The 24,100-nt window shown below is 37.6% G+C and overlaps 1 protein-coding gene across 2 annotated transcripts in view; it reads left to right on the top strand.

Moving 5' to 3' along the window:
- The window catches only part of SECISBP2L (SECIS binding protein 2 like), a 55,097-nt gene extending 31,806 nt beyond the window's left edge, over window positions 1-23,291 (top strand). The window contains exons 12-18 of one of the 2 annotated variants that reach the window (XM_057722121.1): window positions 2,216-2,385; window positions 3,116-3,248; window positions 5,259-5,421; window positions 7,276-7,496; window positions 8,452-8,606; window positions 11,931-12,150; window positions 18,998-23,291. In XM_057722121.1, the coding sequence (XP_057578104.1) occupies window positions 2,216-2,385; window positions 3,116-3,248; window positions 5,259-5,421; window positions 7,276-7,496; window positions 8,452-8,606; window positions 11,931-12,150; window positions 18,998-19,674 (1,739 nt within the window). In that variant the 3' untranslated portion in view covers window positions 19,675-23,291. The remainder of the gene's footprint in view (window positions 1-2,215; window positions 2,386-3,115; window positions 3,249-5,258; window positions 5,422-7,275; window positions 7,497-8,451; window positions 8,607-11,930; window positions 12,151-18,997) is intronic. The other variant, XM_057722123.1, reaches the window with a different exon arrangement.
- The last annotated feature ends 809 nt before the right edge of the window (window positions 23,292-24,100 follow it).

The raw sequence follows: 24,100 nt of genomic DNA, 5'->3' as shown, positions 1-24,100 counted from the left end.
TAAAGGACTCTAGGGAATGGAACTGAGTTAACAGTGTTGTGGAGGCCTGTGGTCTGGTGGCTGCATTCAGGGGCTTTGGAGTTGAGCTGCTTCTTGAATCCTGTTCTTCTGTGTTTTTCCTTGGCGAGTTATTTTATCTTCCTGTGCTTCAGTTTCCTCACATTAAAATGGAGATAATGCAGTACCTGCTTCAGGGTTGTTTTGTGAAGTAAATGAAATGATGCATGTGAAGTGCATAGAAGAGTGCCTGGGTTGTGATTACTCAATAAAGTTTAACCAGTTATTTTGAGAAAGAGATCATTAGCCTGTGATAACTTCAAGTGGCTTATTATTACGACTTTGATTTGTTTAGCACGTTAATATGTACAAATGTAAATATCTGCGTGCGAAGTATGATGTCAGGAACTGTGGAATTACAGATATGATTAAGATATACCTGTGGTCAAGAAGTTTACAATCTAATCTGAAAGAAAGACATACACACATAACTAATAAAAAGCAGTGCCTTAGGAAAGATGCCAGCAAAGTTTTATGAACTTATAGAAGAAAGAATGATTTATGTCAACAGGAATGTATGGGGAGGATGTTACAAATGCCTTCATATGTGATAGCATTTGGACTGAGCTTTGAAGGGGGAGTAAGATTCTTGACAGATAGAAATTAGGTTAACCGCTAACCTGTCACCAGTGTTTAAATTGGGAAGTGCTGATTACAAAGAAATCAGCTTTCTTGGAAAGTCGAAAAGAAAGATGGGACTATGGCAGAGATGTAAAAGGATTTTAAGGAATTAATAGGGTTTTTTAATTGATGGAATGCGGAAACAGGTCAAAGATGACTAGACTCTCTGACTTGGAGGCATTTGGTGGTGGTGGTAAAGGATATGATGATACCAAACAGGATAAGGATCGTGGAAGAAGAATTTTCTTGGGAAGAGCGGACTCTGACCCTGTTGTATTTGAAATGCTAGTTAGGGAGATCCTGGTGGTTCCTATTTAACATGTAGTTAGGTATGTGCAGTTCAAGTTAGAAGTCAGTGAATTTCAAATAGAGATGATTGTTGTAGCTGTGGAAATATGTAAGATTGTCAGGGGAAAGAAAAACTGGGAAAAAGATGTTCAGGGATAAAGCCTTGTAGAATGCTCGAGAGTTAAAGGACAGAAGGAAGAAGAACCAGAAAAATAGGTTTGAGGAAGAGTGAGAAAAATAGAGTGTAATGTCACAGAAGATGAGGATAGAATTTTGAGAAAGAGGATGTGGTGGTCTTCAGTAACAAACTCTGGAAAAAACTAGAATAGAGCAAAGACTCAGAACTAGATTTGGCAGTTGCAAGGTTATATGTGATCTTGACAGTAGCAGTTTCAAGAGAGTGTGGGTAGGGCGGAGGCCAGATTATAACGATTTGGGAAGTAATGAGAAAGCCAACTATTCAGAAATTATGGAGGAAAGAAAAGGGAGTGATGGTACCTTAGAAGCCAGTCAAGGGAGAGGTTTTATTGGTTTGCCTGTTCTTCTTCCTTTTATATAGTGGAGATTTTAACTTCTTTTGGAAAGTTAGGGGAAGGAGTCGGGGGTCAAGTCAAGAAGGAACTTGAAAGATGCACGGGGAAAGGAATGGAGCAAAATCCCTGAGGAATTAATCCTGTGATGGAATTACAAGCAGAGGTAGTTGGTGAGCCTTGAGTGGGAGTAAGGATGCCTGCTGGCTCCTCTCAGGTGGCTTGAAAGTTTATGTTGGAAAGCATCTTCTCAGAGAAGTAGCAGGAAAGCCTTTCTGCTAGCGTGAGAGGCTTGAGATTAGAGGCTGGGTCTGCTGAAGGGTGGAGGGTATCCATGGGAGAATGAGAATGACAACCAGTCAGGCACAGAAGAAGTGCAGAGTAGTGCTCAGAGTACAGGCGAGAGGGGGAAATCACCGTTCTTTACTGACAGGCTGAAGTAGGAGGAGCGGAATGATAGACTACCTGCCTTACATAAGCATCATTCCTAGGTTCGTTAGGAACAAGGAGAGGTACAGAGTTTTGAAATTTCAGAGGTAGAATGGTTTTTTGCAGCTGTATCTTAAGGACATTGCACAGCCATATACTGCTCCTAGTATTATGATGTCTGTTTTCCGCAAGAAGAGGATGTTCTTGTTCTTACAGGTTTATCATTAGAAATTTTGAAAGTTGGTAGAGTTGGCCATAAAAGTAAAACTAATGTTCTTGTTTGTTTTTAGTGGTCACTGCAGCTTCTTTTCACACTAAAGACTCTACTAACAGAAAACCTTTAACCAAAAGTCAACCCTGTTTGACATCCTTTAATTCTTTGGACATTACTTCCTCTAAAACAAAAAAAGGAAAAGAAAAGGAAATTGCAAAACTAAAACGGCCCACAGCACTTAAAAAGGTAACCCGGGGGTGTTTATTTTACAAGATAAATAAGGGTTTAAATCTGGTTTGCAAAAGTAGTTGTGGTGTTTTAGCCAACATATTATTGTAAAAACTTCTTAGACATGCATCTTTATGATGACTAGTTAATTTGAGGTTGAGGATCTCAGCATCATGACTATTTTTCTGTGTTGACCAAGGCCCTGGAGAATGAATTCTGTCTATAAGGTTAAAAAAAAAAGTTAAACAGGTCTCCAAAAATTTTAGACCCTAGAAATTAGAAGCCAGGAGTCTAGTACTAACTTCAGTGCTGCTTTTGTAGTTTTGGCAAACCTTTCTTATCCTCATCTTCTTCATCTGTAAGTTGGGGATAATATCTGCTCTGTTTAACTCAGTATTGTTACCAGGAGGAGCAGAATGAGATAATCCATGACCAGATAAATCTAATGTAACTATATGAGCCGGTTTCCAAACTTTTAATTTTCTCCATTTGGGGGGAACCCATAGTCTGTCAACTAGGATTTAAAGAATGAAGCAGAAGTGGTTTGATAGCTGTAGTATTATATTGCCTCCCTTTATTTTGGATATAGTACTTCCTTCAACTGCAGTGCCTAAAATTACATTTACCTTTTTGCCAGTCAGTTTCCAACCAGAATCCTCTTATCCATTTTTTAAGTGAGCTGCTGTTCCTGTTTTATAGTACGTACTTAAAGAGTAATTAGTAATTAAAGACTGGTAATGACTTTTAGGTTATTTTGAAAGAAAGAGAGGAAAAGAAGGGCCGTTTCACTGTGGACCACAATCTTTTGGGATCTGAGGAACCAATAGAAATGCACTTAGATTTTATTGATGATTTGCCACAGGAGATTGTTTCCCAGGAAGGTAAGATCACCCCTTTCCCCCTCTTCTTATAAAATGGTGCAAAGTGTTTTAATTGGTAGGTAACAACACATCACTAGTTATTCTCCTAAATATACTCCATATTTTATCTAAATTTGTTTACATTTTATTTTTATTTTTAAAAATATTTCTTTATTTATTTGGTTGCACCAGGTCTTAGTTGTGGCATACAGGCTCCTTAGTTGCAGCTCACTGGATCCTTAGTTGTGGCATGCGAACTGTTAGTTGCAGCATGCATGTGGGATCTAGTTCCCTGACCAGGAATCGAACCCAGGCCCCCTGCATTGGGAGCCTGGAGTCTTAACCACTGTGCCACCAGGGAGGTCCCTAAATTTTTTTATTTTTGAGAGTGGTTTCTTTTGAAAATGCTTCTGTAGGGAGATATTTAAGGGGGAGGGGGGCAGTTGTTACGTAGTAGTTCTATGGCATTTTTGAAGCTTAAATCCTGAGTTTATTGTAAACCCTTATAATTATGGTCTCACTAATGCCTCTTCTGTAACTGTCACAGTTCCTTTCATTTTGTCTTCTTTTATATCTAGAACACAGTTGGCTATCTTTCTTTGCAGGATTACAGTTGACCCTTGAATAACACAGGTTTGAACTGCACAGGTCCACTTGTACACAGATATTTTTCAGTAGTAAATACTGCAGTACTGTTCAGCCATGGTTGGTTGAATCCACAAATGGCAGAAGAACCATGATGTGGAGGGCAGACTGTAAATTATATGTGGTGTAACCCCTATGTTGTACAAGGGTCACCTGTATATTTTATTGAATTGCTTTTGTTGATTTTCTTCCTTGCTTTTGTGGAATTAATACATGTGCCACAATGAGTAGAGAATTGCAAAGCTTGTTGTAGTGCAGAGGCCAGTTGGTCAGTAAAACTCAAGTCTCCTACGGTGGGTAGCCAGCACACGATTCCAGTTGGGACCTCAGCAAAACTGCAGATGCCTTCTAAAATGTATACTACTGTGGAAGAAAGGTTTTAAGAGAGACTTGACTAGGTCCCTTTTCCTACTGGTATTTATTCAACTTTTGGCACACATTTAAATCCGATTTACACATAGATTTAGTAGCAGTGTTCCATCATGTTTGGAAAAATAAGCTTACTTCTAAGAATTGTTCCAGTATATTTGGTTAGGGTTCCCCTTTACTCTCAATTAAGTATCATTGCCTTTGTATTTAGGTTTATCTGTTTATTCATTCATTCAACATGTTTCTTGAACGTCTCTCATAATGTACTTTAGTAACTGGGGTAGGGATGGGAAGGTCAGGAAATGTCATAAAGATAGTGGACTGGCCCCGTTACAAAAAGCTTGCAATTCAGTAGAGAATCTGTGTAACTTTGCAAATTAATGGACTGAACAAATACTAACTCATTTCCTGAGTTTAGCTGTTTAGAAAAGAAGCAGTAACTAAAGGAGGCAGTTGAGTCAAGAGTTAGCATCTACAAACATGGCTGCCTGAGCACAGGAGCAAAGACCAAATGAAAGAGAAACTGGGGTGGTACCTGGAGAATCAGGAGTGGTGTGGAAAAAATGAGTGAGGTAGAATTCAGCATTGCCAGCAGCAATGGGAATTTTTAGACAGTTAAAAAAATTATTTCTAAGAAACAGGTGGAAAAATAGAGATGAAGGAGATGGGTAATATGATCTGGAAAGAGGTGCTGAAGCAAATACATCTTTTGTTCTTCAGTTTACATCCTCTAGGAATACATGTTTTAGATAACTTGTCCTTCTCGCATCTCTTCTGTGTAGACTTGTAGGCTCTGCTTGACTTTTGTCAGAGTATGTTTTAAGGCATAATAGGAAGATTTGATATTTGTAGTATATGAGAAATGTTTGTGATACGAACAATGCCCAACTTGGTAGCTTCTGGAGAATTTGGAAGTGATACGAAAGATAACTGCCATTCTAAATTGTGTTGATCCGTATAGAGCTTTTCAGCATTCAGAATTTCTGACTGATTTCCCCTCATCCCACGTCTCCACAGATACTGGACTGAGCATGCCCAGTGATACATCCCTCTCTCCAGCCAGTCAGAATTCTCCGTACTGTATGACGCCGGTGTCACAAGGCTCTCCTGCTAGTTCTGGGATAGGCAGTCCAATGGCATCTTCGACAATAACCAAAATCCACAGCAAAAGATTTAGAGAGTAAGTTTTAGTCTCATTATTGAGGTTGAATAGCTTAAGTATGTTAATTGTAGTTCTGAATATAATATTGTCATTATTTCTTGGTGGGTTGAGCAGACAGAATACTAAAGATCTGTAAGTTCTTTCCAATTTTAACAACTGGTTTTGTTATATGTGAAGCATTTGCCTTCCGTCAACTATCAGTGTTCATGTAAAAGTGGTTTGACAGTAAATACATTCTTTTTATATCAACTAGTGTTTATTTATACCCAGGAAATATGGCCTCTTATAGCTTATGTATTATATAAAATGTCATACTGTGACATTTTTCCTCTCCAAATGCTTTTGCTTTTTTGTTTATATTATTGGCCCTTCAAAAAAAAAACCTCTGTAACCAATTAATAACAAGTTTCTAAGACTCTGTTACATGAAATGAACCTATTACATAAACCTATTTGCTTTTAAGCATATATTTCTTAAGTTTTAAAATGCCTGTCTGTAAATAACCTTGAACTGACAGTTGTTGCTGTGAAGGATTTTAGGATGTAAAAATTTGTGTAGATGAATTAATTTTACCTTTGAAATTAAGTTTACCTATGAAAGAATCCCAGGGTGAAAGTAAAATGTGTGTGAATCCAAACCACACTGGTTTTGTTCTGTTTCTTTTCTTTATATTTTGTTTTTGAGCAAATACTTATTGCCTAGATTTGGGAAGCTATTTAAATGTCACAGATGTGAGACAAAGGAAATACTTGGAGAACAAAATTTTACATATGTATGAAATAAACAGCTTGAAAGAAAAGCAGAGTGAAGAAAATTGCATTTTTGGTGTTTTATTCTTAAGTTGCATTCTTCAGTTTTGTATACTTTATGATAGTTAATCTTTCCTCGTTCTGTCCAGTTATATCTTCTGTTCTGAAATAATGTCATACTTACTTAAACATTTTTCACATAAACATTAAAAAAATTTCCAAAACAGAGCATTTTTTTTCACTGAAGAAAGGCAGGCCTAGATTTCCCCACCATATAATGTATCCATTAATTAGAAGGAGTAATTTGCTGGCCTGGCGTTCCTAGATTAGAAATTACACCAGTTATCCTTGATAAGAACCTGCTTATGGTAGCGATAGATTATGGATGAGAACTAGCAAAGTGGAGAGATAAGGCATTTACTTAAACTTGAATGACTTCCTTATCCTTGAAATTAAGTACTATAGTGGCCTCCCACTTACTTTCTGTTTTTTTTGCATTATAGCCATACATGATTTCACGAAGAGCTTCATTCAGTTGCTTTGCCTGATATAAGGGCATGTGACTTTTACCTCAAGATCTCTTTGGTTTTGGCTTCAGTTTAATTACTGAATTCATCCTCTGTAACCATAGATTTTCAGAGTTAGAGGGACCGTTGAGTCTGACGTCTGTAACTCTTTATTTTTATGGTTGATGAAGCCAGTGCCGGAGTCTGTGCTTTATCCAAGCCTGGAGGATGAATTGTTGGTATTAGGGCATTTAGTTAGGTTTTATGAAATTAATTTGTTTCCTATTAGAAGCATCTTTAGTATTCATTGGAATGAAATAACTGTATACATATCTCCTTACCAAAAACATCATACCCGTTTTTATCTAATGGTAGGCTAACATTTGATTTATATCCGTAGGAATTTAATAATTAGGTGTGGAATAGTGCTTCCCTGATGTTAATCTATCCTTTATATAAAAGCTGATCTGTTGTAATTCAGAAAAACTCTTCTGTTTTTCTAATTGAAGGATTTAGGAGATTTTTAAAGACTTGATTTTTTAACAAAAAACTTGTTACTGGATGTGTTTTTTTCCTAAAATAATTTTATAATTACCTACTTTTGGTTTCCTTTACAGATATTGTAATCAGGTTCTTTGTAAAGAGATTGATGAATGTGTGACTCTTCTCCTTCAAGAGCTTGTCAGCTTCCAGGAACGCATCTACCAAAAAGATCCTGTAAGAGCAAAAGCCAGGAGACGGCTGGTTATGGGTCTAAGAGAGGTTACGAAACATATGAAGTTAAACAAGATCAAGTGTGTTATAATTTCTCCCAATTGTGAAAAAATCCAGTCCAAAGGTATGAACATTTTACTTTTGAAGTGCTTTGATATTTATGTTGTATAATTATAGAATATGCAGTGAATTTTAAAGTGGAAGCCATACATCTTTGTTAGCAGAGTTTAAGTATAAAACATAATACTGAACATGAAAGAAAATGAAAATGTTTTAGTACCTGAAATTGAGTAATAAAATTAAGATCAGATTGTAAAGAAAATCTCCATTTATGAACACTCGTGAAGGATTTAGATTGGGCCAACCAAGTGTCGCCTGTGTGATCAGAGTGGGAAATATGTTCTGCTTTAACTTTGTTCGTATTACCCTTCTTTGATGGCTGTTTTCTCTTAAAAAAAATAGGAAAAAGGTACAGGTCTCTGCTCCTGTTTATGGTGGAGATTTGTCTCTCAGAAGCCAGCAGTAACAGAGGCTTTTGGATGAGCCAGCACGCAAGTACTTTGTACTGTGTCGTGCACCCACATTTGTCCTTTTTCATGGAGGAGTTGCTTCAGATGATTGGAGTAGACAGATGCTTCAAGTAGCAGTAGCAGGCATATTCTCCATAGGGAAAAAGTACCGGTAAAAACAGTAATGTATAATCCGTCTTACTGCATGTGATAGGCTCCTTACTTGAGCTGAGAGATTGGATAAAAGGAATCAGCCACTAGTAACAATCTCAACTAACTTAAAAAAATGAAAAATATTTATCATATTGAAATATGACTGTTGCTGTGCTAATCCTTATGGAGAAACAAAAATACTGGCATTAAAGGAATATGGCATTTAATTGGGGAGAAAGAAAATATGTACATATGTCCATATATAGTACAAATTCAGATAGGAAAATGTGTGGAACAGCCTAAGTGCCATAGGCATTCATAGAATCCTTTGCTGCTGTGTTTTATGCTTTAGCTGTAGGGTGGTAAGATAGGTCCATTTAGAAAATAGCTAAAAACCTGTGCATGTTGATTTCTCAGGTGGCCTGGATGAGGCTCTCTATAATGTTATAGCCATGGCACGGGAACAAGAAATTCCTTTTGTGTTTGCCCTTGGAAGAAAAGCTCTAGGACGCTGTGTGAACAAGCTGGTTCCTGTTAGTGTGGTGGGAATCTTCAACTACTTTGGTGCTGAGGTAAGACTTACAAGACACAGTTCCTCACTGCCCACCCTCCATGGTACATTTTCTTTGGACACACGCCAGTGTTATGTTTGAGCATTTGGAGAAGTGATATGATGACTCTCCAGGAATGAGTGGAAAATTCTTGAGTGTTACATTTCCTTTTTTAGTGTTGAAAACATTTACATAAGTTAATCCTATAGCATTCTGAAAAGATTTTAGCTCACATTTCTGCCACAGTGGGTTTTTTTTTCTGGGTTCATATATGTAGTACTTGATAATATATGTAACTGCTGGGTAAAGATATCCAATATTGGACAATATAAAATAATGTTGTTCATGCTATATGTTGGGTATATTTCATGCTACTAGGAGTCAAGAGAGAAAAGAATTCTTTATTTGGAGAGGATTTTCCTTTAGAAAATGAAATTCCTAAACCAGTTGAGAGAATAATTCTAGACCCGTGATATTGATCTTCCTCTCATAGTCTGCTGTTAACAGACTTTGCCCATAGTAGGAGCTGATATATGATAAAGTACATGTTATTTATTTAAAATAATGCTTATTAACTGATAACGTTTTAAGATTGGTGGGGTTTTTTTAGTATATCATTTGACTTTATTGTGGTTTTTACGTTGAAATGTTTTCAGTTGTGCTTGTTTTAAATTGTATACAATCTGTGCATACAATAAGACTTTTATGAAGTTGATTCTCAAGTATTTTGTGATCCCACTGATGCACCGTGTTCCCTCTTCTTAGCCATGCTGTTTGTATATATTTAAGTGTCTGTCTTTCCTGTCCAGCGAACTTATTTGTATACCCCCACCCCCCCATCCCTTCAGTTTCTCTCGCGCTACGCATTCTATTATCTGTCTGCACCCCCTGCTCTCTACAGTCATGTGATTAATGTTTGTCCTGCCATAGCAGCCCAAGCTTTTCTCACTTGTAGATATCACGCTGCCTTGCTGTAGTTCATGTGCTTCTTTCATGTAAGTGTGAATTCCTTGAGGGCAGGCCCCTTGTCTTTATATCTCTGGCAGCCTTTTACAGTACTCGAGAATGAGCAGGTGATAAATGTTTGTTTAATTAATTGTGTGATGGATGTGTATCTCCCTGCTATATTAAACTGTGAGAATTTGGGTAGTAAATAGCTCTGTGGTAAAGACACATAATAAAAATGTACTCTTTGGTTCACTACTAGAGTTTATGGAATAGGAATGGGATCAGGGTCAGGAAAAGTGAACATGTCTGTTTTTAATTGTATTGACCGCTTAGTGAATTATACATATTAGGTTATTTATATGATTTTACATTATAAAATGTTTGCCAGTTTTGTTTGTGCATTGCTTTACTTGCCTTTTCCAGTTTGAGGTAGGTTAAATTATTCTTTAAAACAAAACATATTCATAAAATGGAGGTAAAGGAAGTATTGTTATATTGTCAAGTGTGACTATGTGACTACTCGCAGTAATGTGGTGGTGCACCTGTTATATTTACCAGCTAGTAAGACGAACCTTTGTATTAAGCTTTGTGTCCTTACCCTGCTATTCAGGGCTTGTATTCCCTAATAGCTTCTCTCTTCAATTTTATTTTCTCTTCTTCTTTTATATTGTTTTGTTCCCAGTAGTTTCTGTGTTTTATTTATATTGTAAAACCAATGTTTTAATCTCAAAATTACATATCCATAGGCCTATTTTCTTTTTGTTGGCTTCACTTAAGTGCATGGTTTGTTAAACACTGCAAACAAATATTTATAAAGTCTCTTACATGTAACACATGGGGCTGTTTTTAACAGAATGCATCCTCCTTTTTAAAAATAAGTAAATCCTGAATATGTTTTTGATACTGCTAGCACCCATTCCCTCTTCAAAAACCAATATAGTTAGCAACAGTGTTTATTGTACCTGATACTTTAAACAATTTAAACTGCAGCTGGGTAAATCAAGGTACTTATGTTTTTCCTTATTAAGTTTAATTTTTACAGATACATTCCATAGTGATATGACAAACGTTTGGCCTGCTTTCATGTTGTTCGGTTATACTAAATGACAGTGCCTTGTTAAGAAAAAAAAATTGTGCTGTACCTTGTCCCCATTGTCTGAAAACAAAATTAGATATATGTAATTAAACAAATTCTTATAGGTGGCCAGGTCATATTTACCATCTGACATTTTTTACTTAATGTGTTGATATGTTGCATTGTGATCCTAAATCAAGACGTTAAGCAAGACTAGATTGTTGTTGAATTGTGATGTAAGAACCACTAAAAGTCATTCTTTGATTGTCTCTCTGGTGCCTAAGGAAACGTCAGTTTTCCTTAGACGTTGTTAGACATCATAGTTATTGAAGTACAACTTTAATAAGCTATATGAATTTTGCCGTTTATTAACATGAGTGTGTTCTGTCACTTACCATTTCACTGGGATTATTAATTCCCTTCGTGTTCATTCTGTTTTGCTGATGGAAGAACTTCTGGTTAACTCCACATTCTATTGCCAGGTTCTTTATTCTATTTTTATAGTTAGCCTTTCTTCATTTTCAAGGCCCCAACTAGCCATACCATCACTGACTTCTTTTTGGTCTTCTTGTAAAGAGTTCTTCCAACAAGCAAACATAATAGGGAACTTTTCATTCCTGTGGAGATTGCCATCTGCTTCTATACCCTTGGACATCAGCCTGCATACACTCATTCCCTTGTATTTGAACCCATGTAAGATTCTTCACTGCTCCCCAAACAAGCTTTGAACTTTATTAAGTATGTACCTTGGTTTATAGTTTTGCACGCTTGGCTGAGAATGCACTATCTCCACTCCTCAAAACTATTACCAGATTTTCAAGGCCTATATCAGGTGTCATATTCCTTTACAAATTCTTCACGGATGCCCAGCAGTTAGATGTTTCCTCCCAAAACTAAACCACTTTGTGCGTCAGAAGGCATTTAAGGTATTGTGCCTTGAATCATCGTCTCCTGGCCTCTCCTTTCGGCTGTGTGAAAGGTCCTTGAGAGCAGAGGGGTGGTTCCAGTAAGTAGTCTTTGTACCCACTATAGTGTCAGATGCTAAAGGGTGCAGTTGTTGAATTGATAAACTCTGCGAGAACTTTAATATAGCACATTTAGGGGCTAGTACTGCATCAAGAAGTTGCCCCAGACTTGTGAGAGTTAAATAAAAATATATGTAAGTTACAGAGTATTTTATAAGGTTCTGTGGCTTGCGTGTCATTTGGATTTTTGCTGATAGAAAGTGTATCCAATCCTGAAATGGTACAGAGATTTATTGCTAATGATACTAATAAAGAGTATAACAAAAAACGGACTGGGCAAAATCTCTTTCTTTTTAGAGCCTGTTTAATAAGTTAGTAGAACTCACTGAGGAAGCCAGGAAAGCATATAAAGATATGGTTGCAGCAATGGAACAGGAGCAAGCCGAGGAAGCCTTAAAGAACGTGAAAAAGGTGCCACACCACATGGGGCATTCTCGGAATCCCTCTGCAGCAAGCGCCATTTCTTTCTGTAGCGTTATTTCTGAACCCATCTCTGAAGTAAATGAAAAGGAATATGGTAAGTTATTACATACCATTTTAAATGACTGAAATTTTGAAAAAATTTAATGATTGAAGTCATTTAAAAAATGACTTTCCGTGCTACCTTTTGTTTTTATCTTCTTGATTATTAAAATTTTGCTCACATTTTTGGTTTAAAAGTTGCGTTAAACATGTCCATTGAAAGTTATGAGAATATTTTGGGACTGAGAGTTTCTGTGAGACCCTGAAATTAGTCACATTTCCAAAATCTTAAAAAGAAAGAAAAAAAAAATCCCAAAGGGATTTGAAAAGCCAAGTGTACCGTTCTTATGACCTGTAACTAAGTAAGTAAATTCTAGGAAGTTTTATTCTAATACTTAATGTATACTTGATTGTTAAAATTTTGTATTTACTAAGTAAACAAAAGATCTGAATACTGTTCAGTCTAACCTTATCAAACCTAGACTTGTGACATTTGTCTTGAGTTAAATCTGATGGTAGTCAAAAAGAAATATAGACTAAAAACAGCATTTATGTTTAAGGTTTAAAGTAACAATAGTGTACTCTACATCTTAGTAGTTTCCTTGCCTTGTTTCTATAATACTTTGAACACTAGTACTAGAATACGAGATCACTTTCTTGATCTAGTTTCTGATTCATTTCCCCTCTTCTTTCTTAAAAATAGTGTAGCTGCCTCCTTCACCTTGGCTCCATGTTTTTCTTTTCTCTTTTTAAGCTTATCTGAAAGATTTATCAAATAGCTTGTTGCCACCTAAAGATTTATCAGATAGCTTGTTGCCACCTAAAATTTAACATGTAAAGAACTGAGTCCTCATTTTCTTCCTTTCTTCTTCCCACACTCTCTTTCCTGCTCTCCCTGTCTGTGATTGTAGTTAAATGTTTGGAATGCTCTTGACAAAGCTGCAGACCAGAGGCAATTAACAAGTTATTGCATAACTTTTTCGGACTTTTTCGGAAACTGTTGGTCAGGGAAAGGTGGTTCTGGCTTAGAGGCAGAGATAGATGTTTCTTCAGCTAGCGTGATCCTAGTTGAAAATAAAGGGCCAACTTTGCAAATGAGACCAGTTCTCTGTATAGTTAAATGCCAGATCTCAAAGGTAAATGCAAGATAAATTCATAAAGCTGTGGGTTTGGGGAAATGACAGTGATCTTCATTTGGGGACATAAAAAAGAAAAGTTATAAAAAGAACATATCAAAGACTTAGGAGAAGTTTTTTAAAAAAAGTACCAGATTTAAAGTGTTCAACAGTTGAAACTTTGGCTTTTTCACACTCTGCCTAGAGTATTTAGGCATAATTGATTAATTTCTGAGCTTCAGATTTGTCTTCAGTAAAGTGAGAAAGGTTCGTCTAGATCACCTATGAAGTTTCATTCAAAGCTAAAGTTCTGTGAGCTAATGGTTGAATTCTAAGAAGAGATTTAGACAGACCTTAAAGATTCTGGCCTATGATATGATTTATCAGGATGCCAACAAAATGAGTGGAAATAATTATAAATAATTTGCTTTGACAGTAAAGCACAAAGTTACTCAGTCACTATCAGATGTATTCAGCAACAGACATAAAACCCATTAATGTGGCCTGAGAAATTAGGATATCTAATTATTTCACAGTGTTGTCAGTGTCCCTAGCTCTTTCCTTCTTTCTGTTCTTCCTTTTTCAGTCTGTGGCTTCTTACTCTTATCATCTGATGTTCATAAATGGTTTCAGTGGCCCTGGGCATCACAACAGTACTCAAAAGCAGGAGGTTCAGGTGCTCTTTTTATCAGTGAAGGAAGCAGTCTTCAGAAGACTTCACCTTTTGTCTCATTTGGCCAGAGCTGACCATATGACTGCTTTTAGCTGCAAGGGAGATGTGGGCAAGAGAATATTTGGCAAAGGGGAATGGGTTAATCATGATCGTCTAAGAACTATTTTAATTCCTCCCATGGGACTGGATTTAAGTCCATCTCAAGTTTGGAGCTCTGTTAGCCAGGAAGAAAATGGGGAATGACTTTTGGGTAGACAATAAATAGTGTCTCCCGTGCCATCCTGGTGCAAGATTTCTAAAATGTTTTCTTGTGACTTCCACAGTTTAAAGGAAAAACAGAGCTGGGAAAGGGATGCTAAACATTGGCAGAATAGAAAGACTCCTGTGATAGTTCAGTTTTATTGTTCTTTGTGTACACCTTAATTGTTTTCTTTGCTTATGTTTTCCTTCCACCGGAGCAGAGTCTCAATTGTGTCATATTTACGTGACACAAATAGTTTCAAACATAAATCCCGACTAAACAGTACATTCTTTGAGATAGAAACCTGGCACCTAATGGGCACTTGACATGTGATAATAATAGCTCACTTACTGAATTCTTACTAGGCACGTCTAGGCACTTTTATTAAGACATTTAATCCTCTGAGCAGTCCTAGGAGATAAGAAATACTGTACTGCATCTTACAGATGAGAAGGCTAAAATGAAGTGAGGTAAATAACTTGCCAGTGTCACACAGCTGGTAAGTTTGACTCTGGAACCTGTGTTCTTAGCCAGTGTGATGTGAATTCCCTGTCTGTTGAATGAATTCTCAATAGAATCATACAGTAGGTTTTCAGTAACCACTGTGAGGGGAGGACTACCTCTATTTATCTTGAGTTTCTGGCTCATTCTCTGCCACCACACCTTCTTCTGTAGAGTCTTGAACTCATATCTGTGTTCCTCTACTATATACAGCTATCTAAAGATGGACAGTGTCCCTCTGTGTACTGACTGAAGGGAGGAATACACACACCTCATCCTCTGACAAACCCACTAGTGATCTGAAAGTTGAGAAGGTGGCTTCACAAAGAACCAGCTAACAAAACAGGAAAGCATAGAGGGGTTAATAAGCAAAGAATAGCTTTATTGACCACGTTCTGCGAAAATAAACAATTCAGAAGCAGGGTAGGTTTGGATTAGTAAAATTTCCAGGTTTGTTGAGATCTTTGACCCTGCATTTAAATTACTTCCTAATCCCGTCCTCAAAAGTGAGCTTCTCGATGTGCTATTCTGGCTTTAGACTGCCTGTATTCAGCCTTCCCTCTCCCCTCATCCTCCGCCCCCTCCTCCAACCAAACAAGGATTTTCATACTCGCTCTGTTTCGCCCCATCACTGTCATGTGTTTGTGTGCTCATTAGTTGTTAATTAAGCGTCACCTATTACTTTAAGGTGGGAGCCTGGGCCTTCCCCGTGGATATGTGACCTCAGTGGCTCTTTGATCTTTGTGACAAGTCTCTTGATAGCTAATCACAGAGTCCTTTGTCTCTGCTTCCAAGGTCATATCTCCCTTTCCTTTCCAAAGGACCCATCTGGCTTTCAGCTCACCTACCCTAGTAGCTGAGTGCCCAAGACAGAGCCTGGAGAGAGATCAGCCCTGCTCAGTCTTCTGACCTCTTTTTTTTTTTTCTTGTTTCTTTGACTCACTGTCAGGGGAGAGGTGGGACTTTTTCTAAGACCCCACGTGAATTCTTATAGTACTTTTGAAAAAGGAGAAAAACTGTTGGAAACATAAATGTGTACCTAAATTTTGTAAATTTTATGACTTGTTACTTTCTGCATAATTAAATATGTGGGTGAAAATTTTCACTTACTATAAAGGCTTATTTTGCCAGCACATACTGTATGCCAGCCATAGGAACATAGAGATGGGTGGGAATAGGAGAGAGGAAAGGGTAGAACAGAAAACACAAAACAAATGCTTTTGAACCAAATATGTAGAAAGTGCTGTGGGAATTCAGCTTAGTGACTGTCTGTCTTAGGAAAGTCAGGAAAGGCTTCACAAAGGAACTGACATTTAAGGGTGGTTATCAAGGGTGAGCAGGAATCTGAAAGGTAAAGGAGGAAAACACATCTCATACAGAAAGAACAGCTTATGCAAAGCAAAGAATTGTAAACAGAAAGGGCATGACTTCTGTGAGCAGTTAGAATTCAAAGTGACCTTGAGCATGGAATGCGTGGCTGGGGGTTAAAATGAATGGTATTGGAAGGATAGATTATGAAAGGCTTGATTATACTAAACTAAGGAGTTTGGATTACCATGGTAATAAAAAGCCGGTTAGACAGTGATGTCAATTCACAGAACCAATTAGAAAGATGTTGTAGATGTAGAGCAAGATAAAGAAGGCTGGAGCTAAGGCAGTAGTGACCAGATTTAGTAGTTTTTGAGTTAGAAGTGACATGGTATAGTTAAGAGTTCAGTGGAATGAAGGGATGTAGTAAGGGAGAAAGATAGGATCAAGGATTACTGTAAGGTTTCTTCTGCTTTGAGACTGAAAATGATGTTAACTGAGAAAGAGTAAAGCAGGAGGGCTAGATTTTTTGTCATGAGGTAGGAATGCAAGTGGAAAGACCTGTTCTACACTTGAAGTAGCTGCAGGAAGGAAAGGTTTTTTCCCAAACCATGTGCCTTGACTTCAGGTGGCCAAAATATGGTCTGTAGCAATGTATAATTGATAGGTGGCAGTCAAGTTAAGTGTGTTTATATGAACAGGCTTGCTTTATCACTACAGTTTGATCATTATGCCTGTAAAATGCAAATAGCAGCTACAATGCAAGTAGAACAGGGTTTTTATTTTTTAAGAAAAGGCAAAAATAAATAAGTGGGACTACACCAAATCAAATAGCTTCTACACAGCGAAGGAAACCATCAACAAAATGAAAAGGCAGCCTACTGAATGGAGAAAATATTTATATCTGATGAGGGATTAATAACCAAAATATATAAAGAACTCATATAACTCAACAGCAAAAAAACAATCTGATTTAAAAATGGGCAGAGGATCTGAATAGACATTTTTCCAGAGAAAGACATACAGGTGGCCAACAGGCACATGAAAAAATGCTCAACATCACCAGTCATCAGAGAAATGCCAATCAAATCCACAATGAAGTATCACCTCACAACCTGTTAGTTTGGCTGTTATCAAAAAGACAAAAAATAACAGTTGTTTGCAAAGATGTGGAGCAAGGGGAGCTCTCGTGCAGTGTTAGTGGGAATGTAATAAGGAGAGCAATATGGACGTTCCTCAGAATATTAAGATGAGAACTACCATAGGATCTAGCAGTTCCACTTCTGGGTATTTATCTGAAGAAAACAAAAACTCCAGAGGAGATGTTCACCCCCTGTATTTATCGCAGTATTATTTACAGTAACCAAGATATGGAAACAATGTGTCCATTGATGGATAAATGGGTAAAGGAGATCCGTGGATAAAGAAGATGTGGTGTACACACACACAATGGAATATTATTCAGCCATTAAAAAGAATGAAATCTCGCCATTTGTGATAACAAGGATGAGCCTCAAGGGCATTATGCTAATAAGTAAAATAAGTCAGACAAAGAAATACAAATACTATATGATCTCATTTATGTGTGGAATCTTTAAAAAACAAACCAAAAAAAACACAAGAACCCCCCCACCCCCGGGCTCATAGCTACAGAGAACAGATTGGTGGTTGCCAAAGGTGGGGCGGAGGGGGGGCGAAATGGGCAAGGAGGTAGAAAGTTACCACCTTCAGTTATAAAATAAATAAGGCATGGGGATCTAATGAACAGCATGGTGACTATAATTAATAATGTAATTTTTTAATTAATTTATTGGCCGTGTTGGGTCTTTGTTGATGCGCACGGGGTTTCTCTAGTTGCAGCAAGTGGGGGCTACTCTTCATTGTGGTGTGCGGGCTGCTCATTGCAGTGGTTTCTCTTGTTGCAGAGCATGGGCTCTAGGTGCATGGGCTTCAGTAGGTGCAGCATGTGGGCTCAATAGTTGTGGCTCACGGGCTTTAGCACGCAAGCTCAATAGTTGTTGGCACATGGGCTTAGTTGCTCCACGGCATGTGGTATCTTCCTGAGGCAGGGATCAAACCTGTGTCCCCTCCATTGGCAGGTGGATTCTTAACCACTGCGCCACCTAGGAAGCCCCCCAAAAATGTAATTATGAATGGGAATGGATGTTAAGTGGACTTCTTGTGGTGATCAGTTCTCAGTATATGCAAATACAGAATCATGTTGTATACCTGAAACTATAATAATATGTTTTATGTCAGTTATACCTCAATGATAAAAAATTAAATGGAAAAAAAATAAAACATACAAAAAAATAAGTGGGAGAGTTGTTCTTCATCTCCTGATTCCTAGTAATTTTTTGCTCTAAACTGACTACCTGTTGTTAAAAATAATTTAGATTATCACTACTTTATTATATAATAGCACTTCATTATTTTTTTGGCTTCAAAGTCACTTGGTAAGCCAAGCCACATACATATATTATATAACACATTTTCACAAATGTTAGAAATGCACTCATGGCTTCTTTGCTAATAAATGGAAACACAAGTTCCATTACAGGCCAAAGACAGCTCTTAGATAACTTGCTAAAGGAGCACAATATAAATCTGACAAATCAGAACTCTTTCTTTTTTCCTTTCTCCCTTTCTCCCCTTCTCCCCTTCTCCCCTCCCTTCCCTTCCCCTGCACTTGGCCCTACCATCTGTGACTTGTCGGTCCTTGAGCCCAGGACACTTCAGGCCAAAAAAAGTTAGGCAATTCATTGATTTTTTTTGCTGGGTTTTATTTTATATATGAGAGTCAGTGAGCTGTTAGTATTAGATCTTTTGCATTCTGAAGCATTAATATACTTATTTTGGCATCTTTGTTTCTTTGCTAAATGCGCAGGGGTTTTTTTTGTTTTTGTTTTTGAGATACAAAAATTTTGAGAAGTGTTTTCCATTTATAACATTCGAGTCAGTTGGTGAGCCAACAGATTTCTGTAGTTTGTTCCTCTCTCTTTGAAGAGTTGCATGATTCTGAAAGGGTGTTCTGGTTTTTTAAAAATCTGTTTGATATTGGCAGAAACAAATTGGAGAAACATGGTGGAAACTTCGGATGGACTGGAAACATCAGAAAATGAGAGAGAAGTTTCTTGTAAGCACAGCACATCTGAAAAACCCAGTAAACTTCCGTGTGACACAGCCCCTGTTGGGAAGCAGCCCTTGTCAGTGGCTGCAGGCAGTACTACCTCAGCTACAAACCCTGGAAAGTCGACAGTGAGCGATAAAGAGGATGTGAAGCCAGATGACCTGGAATGGGCCTCACAGCAGAGTACAGAGACTGGCTCCTTGGATGGCAGTTGCCGGGACCTCTTGAACTCCTCCATCACCAGCACCACCAGCACTCTCGTACCTGGCATGCTTGAGGAAGAGGATGACGAGGAGGAGGAGGAGGATTATGCTCATGAACCCATATCTGTAGAAGTGCAACTCAACAGCAGAATTGAGTCCTGGGTCTCCGAGACCCAGAGAACGATGGAAACTCTTCAGCTGGGAAAAACCCTTAACGGTTCTGAGGAAGACAATGCGGAGCAAAGTGGGGAAGAGGAGGCAGAGACGGCTGAGGTGCTAGAGCCAGGGGTGGATGGCGAGGCCTGGACTACTGACCATCAAGCAAGTCAGGAACAGCAGAAGCCCAGCAACGGCAGCTTGCTGAACAAGGAGCACTCTGATTCTAATTATGTGCCCCCAAGTCTATAACTCAGGAACTGTCAACTGTCTCCAGCTATGTAAGGGTTGCAGCCATTATCTTTCATGCTTCATCTCAGCATTTTGCACTGTCCAGTATTTAATATATGTATTTAATTCCTGACAGAAATATTTTTGTAGCTGTCTTTTACTTGTTTTGTTATGATCCATAGCTTAGCTTTTAATTAGCATCTAAGTATCTTTCTAAGAACTGTATGGAGAATTCAGAACTGCTTCAGCTTATTTTGTTATAGAAAATAATGATTAAAAAAGAAGACCAGGTTTTAAAGAAAGTGAATTTAAAATGCCTATTTAGTCATTTTGAAAGTTAAAGGTTAAGGTTGTAAGGAAAGGAATAGTTAGCAGTGTTTGCTTCAAGACTACACCTCCTATTCTCTCATTTGTCTGACCAAAAGGTTGTTTGGGCTTCTTCAAAAAAGAACTGGAGGTAGAGTTAGAAAACTAAAAAAATGGCTGAGGGTAACTAAGTTCACAAAGTGTTTTGTGTCAAAAATTGATGCAACTTTTATTTAATCCACAGATGCTTATTTCAGAAGTCACTGATCATTGTAGTTTCTTAAAGTTGGGATGGGCTAAGACAGAGCCTCCAATACTTAGGCTAGCAAAGGAGCCACTGTGGCAGGTTAGAGCTGGCCTTATTTGTGGAAAGTGATATATGCTGTCTTTAATAGTGAGAAGTCATCCGTGATAGGACCTTCCGGGTTCTGTTTCACATTTGCTTCTTACTTACCTCAGGAACACTCTTGTACATAGTCGTATTTGCATAAAATTAGGCAAATTTTGACAGGTAAATAATTGTAACCAGTTATGTGACCAGCACTTAATTGTAAACTATCCAGAAGCGAAGTCTTATACCAGTGTGTTCTCTTGCATGCTTCTGATTTGGGATTCTCTGGACTTGAAAAATGGATTTGATTGGGTATTCAAACTTGTCCTGAGTGAAAAACAGTTGCACCTTTTAAGAAAAATATTTTGTCCCTAACCTTGAGCACCTGCCACGTAGCACTGACCACGGTTACTGACGGGTGTCAGGGAAAGGAACTTTATGCAGTTGTAACATGTATCCTGATAATCAAGGCTTGGAAGAGGAAGTTTTGAAGAAAAGAGAAAGTTGTTCTAATTGTGCTGAAACTGTTAGATGATTTTAGAGTATGCAGATAGGCGCAGGTATTAATTCTTGATCACTATTATTTACCTCTGCCCTTCTCCTGGAATGTTCATACCTCCATGGGAGAAATTAAAGTTACTAAGCTAAATGTTTTGCTAGTCAGTCACCACCTAGTAGTGACCTCTGCAAGTTTATAATGGGGGGAGAGTTTCAAATTACCTATTTTTTTTCTGTCTTCCCGCCAACCACCCACCACCTCCAGTTGACCAATACGTGCGTGCTTACACACACGTACACATACGTACACACACACACACGTATGCCAGCTTTCCACTTCCAACTCCCATAAGCAGGCACAGAACTGAAGAGGGGGCGTATTTTCCGTGCCCAGGTTTTATAGGGCAGAGCTTTGCCTCACAGAGGCGCGAGGGAAGAATTGGGCAGATTCTTTACTGAACGCATTGGGACTACTGTTCTAGTATTGATGTATTTATTGATAATCCAAGCATTTAATTACTGGAGAGACCAGATTCTTGGTTGATGACTTAGTTATTTGTGAATTGTGAAAGTTTAGGAGCATTGCTGTGTAGAAAATATCAGTCTGTCAACTTTATTAGTGTGCTAAAAGGGGACATTATTGTACTGTCCTGTCTAAACTGTTCTTCAGTATAGACTTCTTAGGCACAAAGTATCCAGTACTTAAAGGTATGTAGCACATAAGGAATGAAGCCTCTGAAATGGTAATCATGGATTTATATGTGGCAGATCCTACTGTCTCTGTACATTTGGAAGTGTTAGTTGGTTTAAAGAAATGATAGAGGTTTTGAACTACTGACAATCTTAAAAGTAAATTGAAAATTTTTTCATACTTTTTAATGGTGTAAATTTCCTTTGCTTGGTGTCAGTGATTCAGATAACTCTTGATCTTAAGGTAATGAGTGGCTTTTCAAAGGTTTCTTATATTTTATATCTCTACTGAATGAGAATTGTCATTTTAGATTTTTGACATTTGTATCAAAAGGGAAGTTGAGGAAATCTTCAGAACACCAGTATCTTTGAATTTTGCTATAGACTTCAGAAGTGTTCAGTTGTGTTTGATAAACCCTCTTGCATGTGCAGTATCTTCTGCCAGCAAACTCAAGGGACCACAGCCTTTTTTATATGAGACAGGTCACCTCTAGAGGACAACCCAAAATTTATTAAAGGAAATGCTGCTGTGTAGAACATATGCTTGACTAAGTATTGATAGTGTCATTATAATTCGTTTCCTTTTGATAAATTCTGGAATTTGTGTATATTGTATGCAGGTGGAGGTGTGAAAATTAGGAACGTGTTTTTTGGATCGGGGATGAGTGGCTCTTTGGAGATTATAGAAATCTAATGGTAATAATAAAGGTTCATCATCACAAGAAATAAAAACCATAGTGATTTTTTTCTTCATGTGTAGAGATTGTTTTTCTGGCAATAATGAATATTAGATTTCTATTTCAATACATAAGTATATGAATTAAAATATGAATTGCACTCCCAAAACTAGATTTCTGCTTCAGTAGGTTTGTTTGCTGTGAAGATTACTTCTCAAAAGACAGTGTTCCTATTAGCTTAACTTTTGGTTTAAATATGTTTGTAAATGATGTAATATATTTCTTTTGACTAAACGCGGGGAAAACTGTGTGTTATACAATGAAAAGTTTTTAAAGGCTTTGACTGGAGGTCGTTTTTGCAGAGATGGTATTTTATATGCTTCCGGTATTTGGAAAAGAATTAGTCAAAAGGAATTCACATAGTTTAAATACTGAGAAATTAATATCCAAATAACGTACTTGTCTGATTTCTTAATAAGCTGGGGGAGGTGGGTGGGGTGGGAACTACGGTGTGCAAATGAGTGGTGGACTCCACACTCATTTTTCAGCTCTTTAACACAAAGCTGTTCAGTCCTAACACGTTACTTTAATATGTGTGTAAAGAAGTATGACTGTTTGTAAAGCTGCTGTTTGCTTAGAAAACAAACAAACCTGTCATTTAAGTATTTTCTGTATGTTGTGCCAACAAGGTAGAACATTAACTTATCTGTTTAAACACTTTTTTTTCTTGATTTAAAAAAATATTTTGTGAAATAATTTATTATCTTCCTCCTCCCTTGTTCCTTCAACCTTTACACACATCACAGAATCAACCAGACTGTTTGGCTAATCTGAAATCTGAATTCTAATTCATGATAACAATTTAAACGTTGTTGGCACATCACACTTTAAGAGGATTTGTATTATTTTGTAATTTAATTTCTAAATATACCACGTGAATTTATAATTTAATGTCTTAATTGTAATGCTCTAATTTTAAAAACTAGCAAAATTAGTGTGAATTATAACATGAAGGGATTTTCATCTTGTTCTTTTGCTGTATGAAGGATGATTGTTATATCACATTTTAGGGGTAATAACAGCTTTTTTGCACTATGTAAATACTAGTGGAAATTCTTCTGTAACTAATAAAATGATTATTGAAATGTAGTCTGTCGTTTCAGAATACATGCTTGAGGAGTTCATGAGTGGCCCAGCACGTAGGATAGCAAAAAAAAAAAGAGTCCAGCTTGTGGTATCCCTTAGTGCTCTCATGGGTTTGCCCAAAGAAGATTATAAAATCTGTAAGAAGGAGTAATTAGTAAAAATCTCTATTTGGGAAGGTTGGTGTGACCTGTGGCATGGGTCTAACCATCCCATCAGAGACCATCTTAGTGTTAGGAAGAAGATCCTACGTATTCCTTCTCCTTTTTATGCTAGTTGCTCTGTGCCAGGCATTGTTCTAAGCCATTTCCCATATTAACTCATTTAGTTCTCACAGCAGCCCGATGAGGAAATACTATTATAATTCCTCAGTTTTTAGATGATGAAACAGTCATGGAAATGTTAAGTAACTTGCTCAAGCTTCTACTGCTGGTAAATAGCAGAACTGGGATTCAGACTCAGTCCTGTGGTCAAGTCTGTGCTCTTATTCACTATGTCTTGTGTGTCAGCACAAAATGCTCAGCGTGTGCAAACTAAGCAGTGCTTCCGCCTCACCTTCACGTGTCATCTGCAATGTGAAATGTGCGGGGACTGAACTGATTAAGACTGGATTTATTGAGCCTCACCTGATTACCCTTTGCCTCGAGTTGTCCCAGGTCTTGTCACTGTATCACAATGAAGTGGAGGGAATCTGAAAACTCATCTGTCAGAAAATAGGTTCACTAATTTTCATTATGAAAAATTAATTTTTGGTGATCACAGAAAGGAGGGATGCCTCTCAGTTGTGACCAGAATTTGTACT

The sequence above is a fragment of the Hippopotamus amphibius genome, chromosome 2 (assembly GCF_030028045.1).
Source record: "Hippopotamus amphibius kiboko isolate mHipAmp2 chromosome 2, mHipAmp2.hap2, whole genome shotgun sequence".
Lineage (NCBI taxonomy): Eukaryota > Metazoa > Chordata > Mammalia > Artiodactyla > Hippopotamidae > Hippopotamus > Hippopotamus amphibius.
This window is presented reverse-complemented; position numbering and strand designations above follow the sequence as displayed.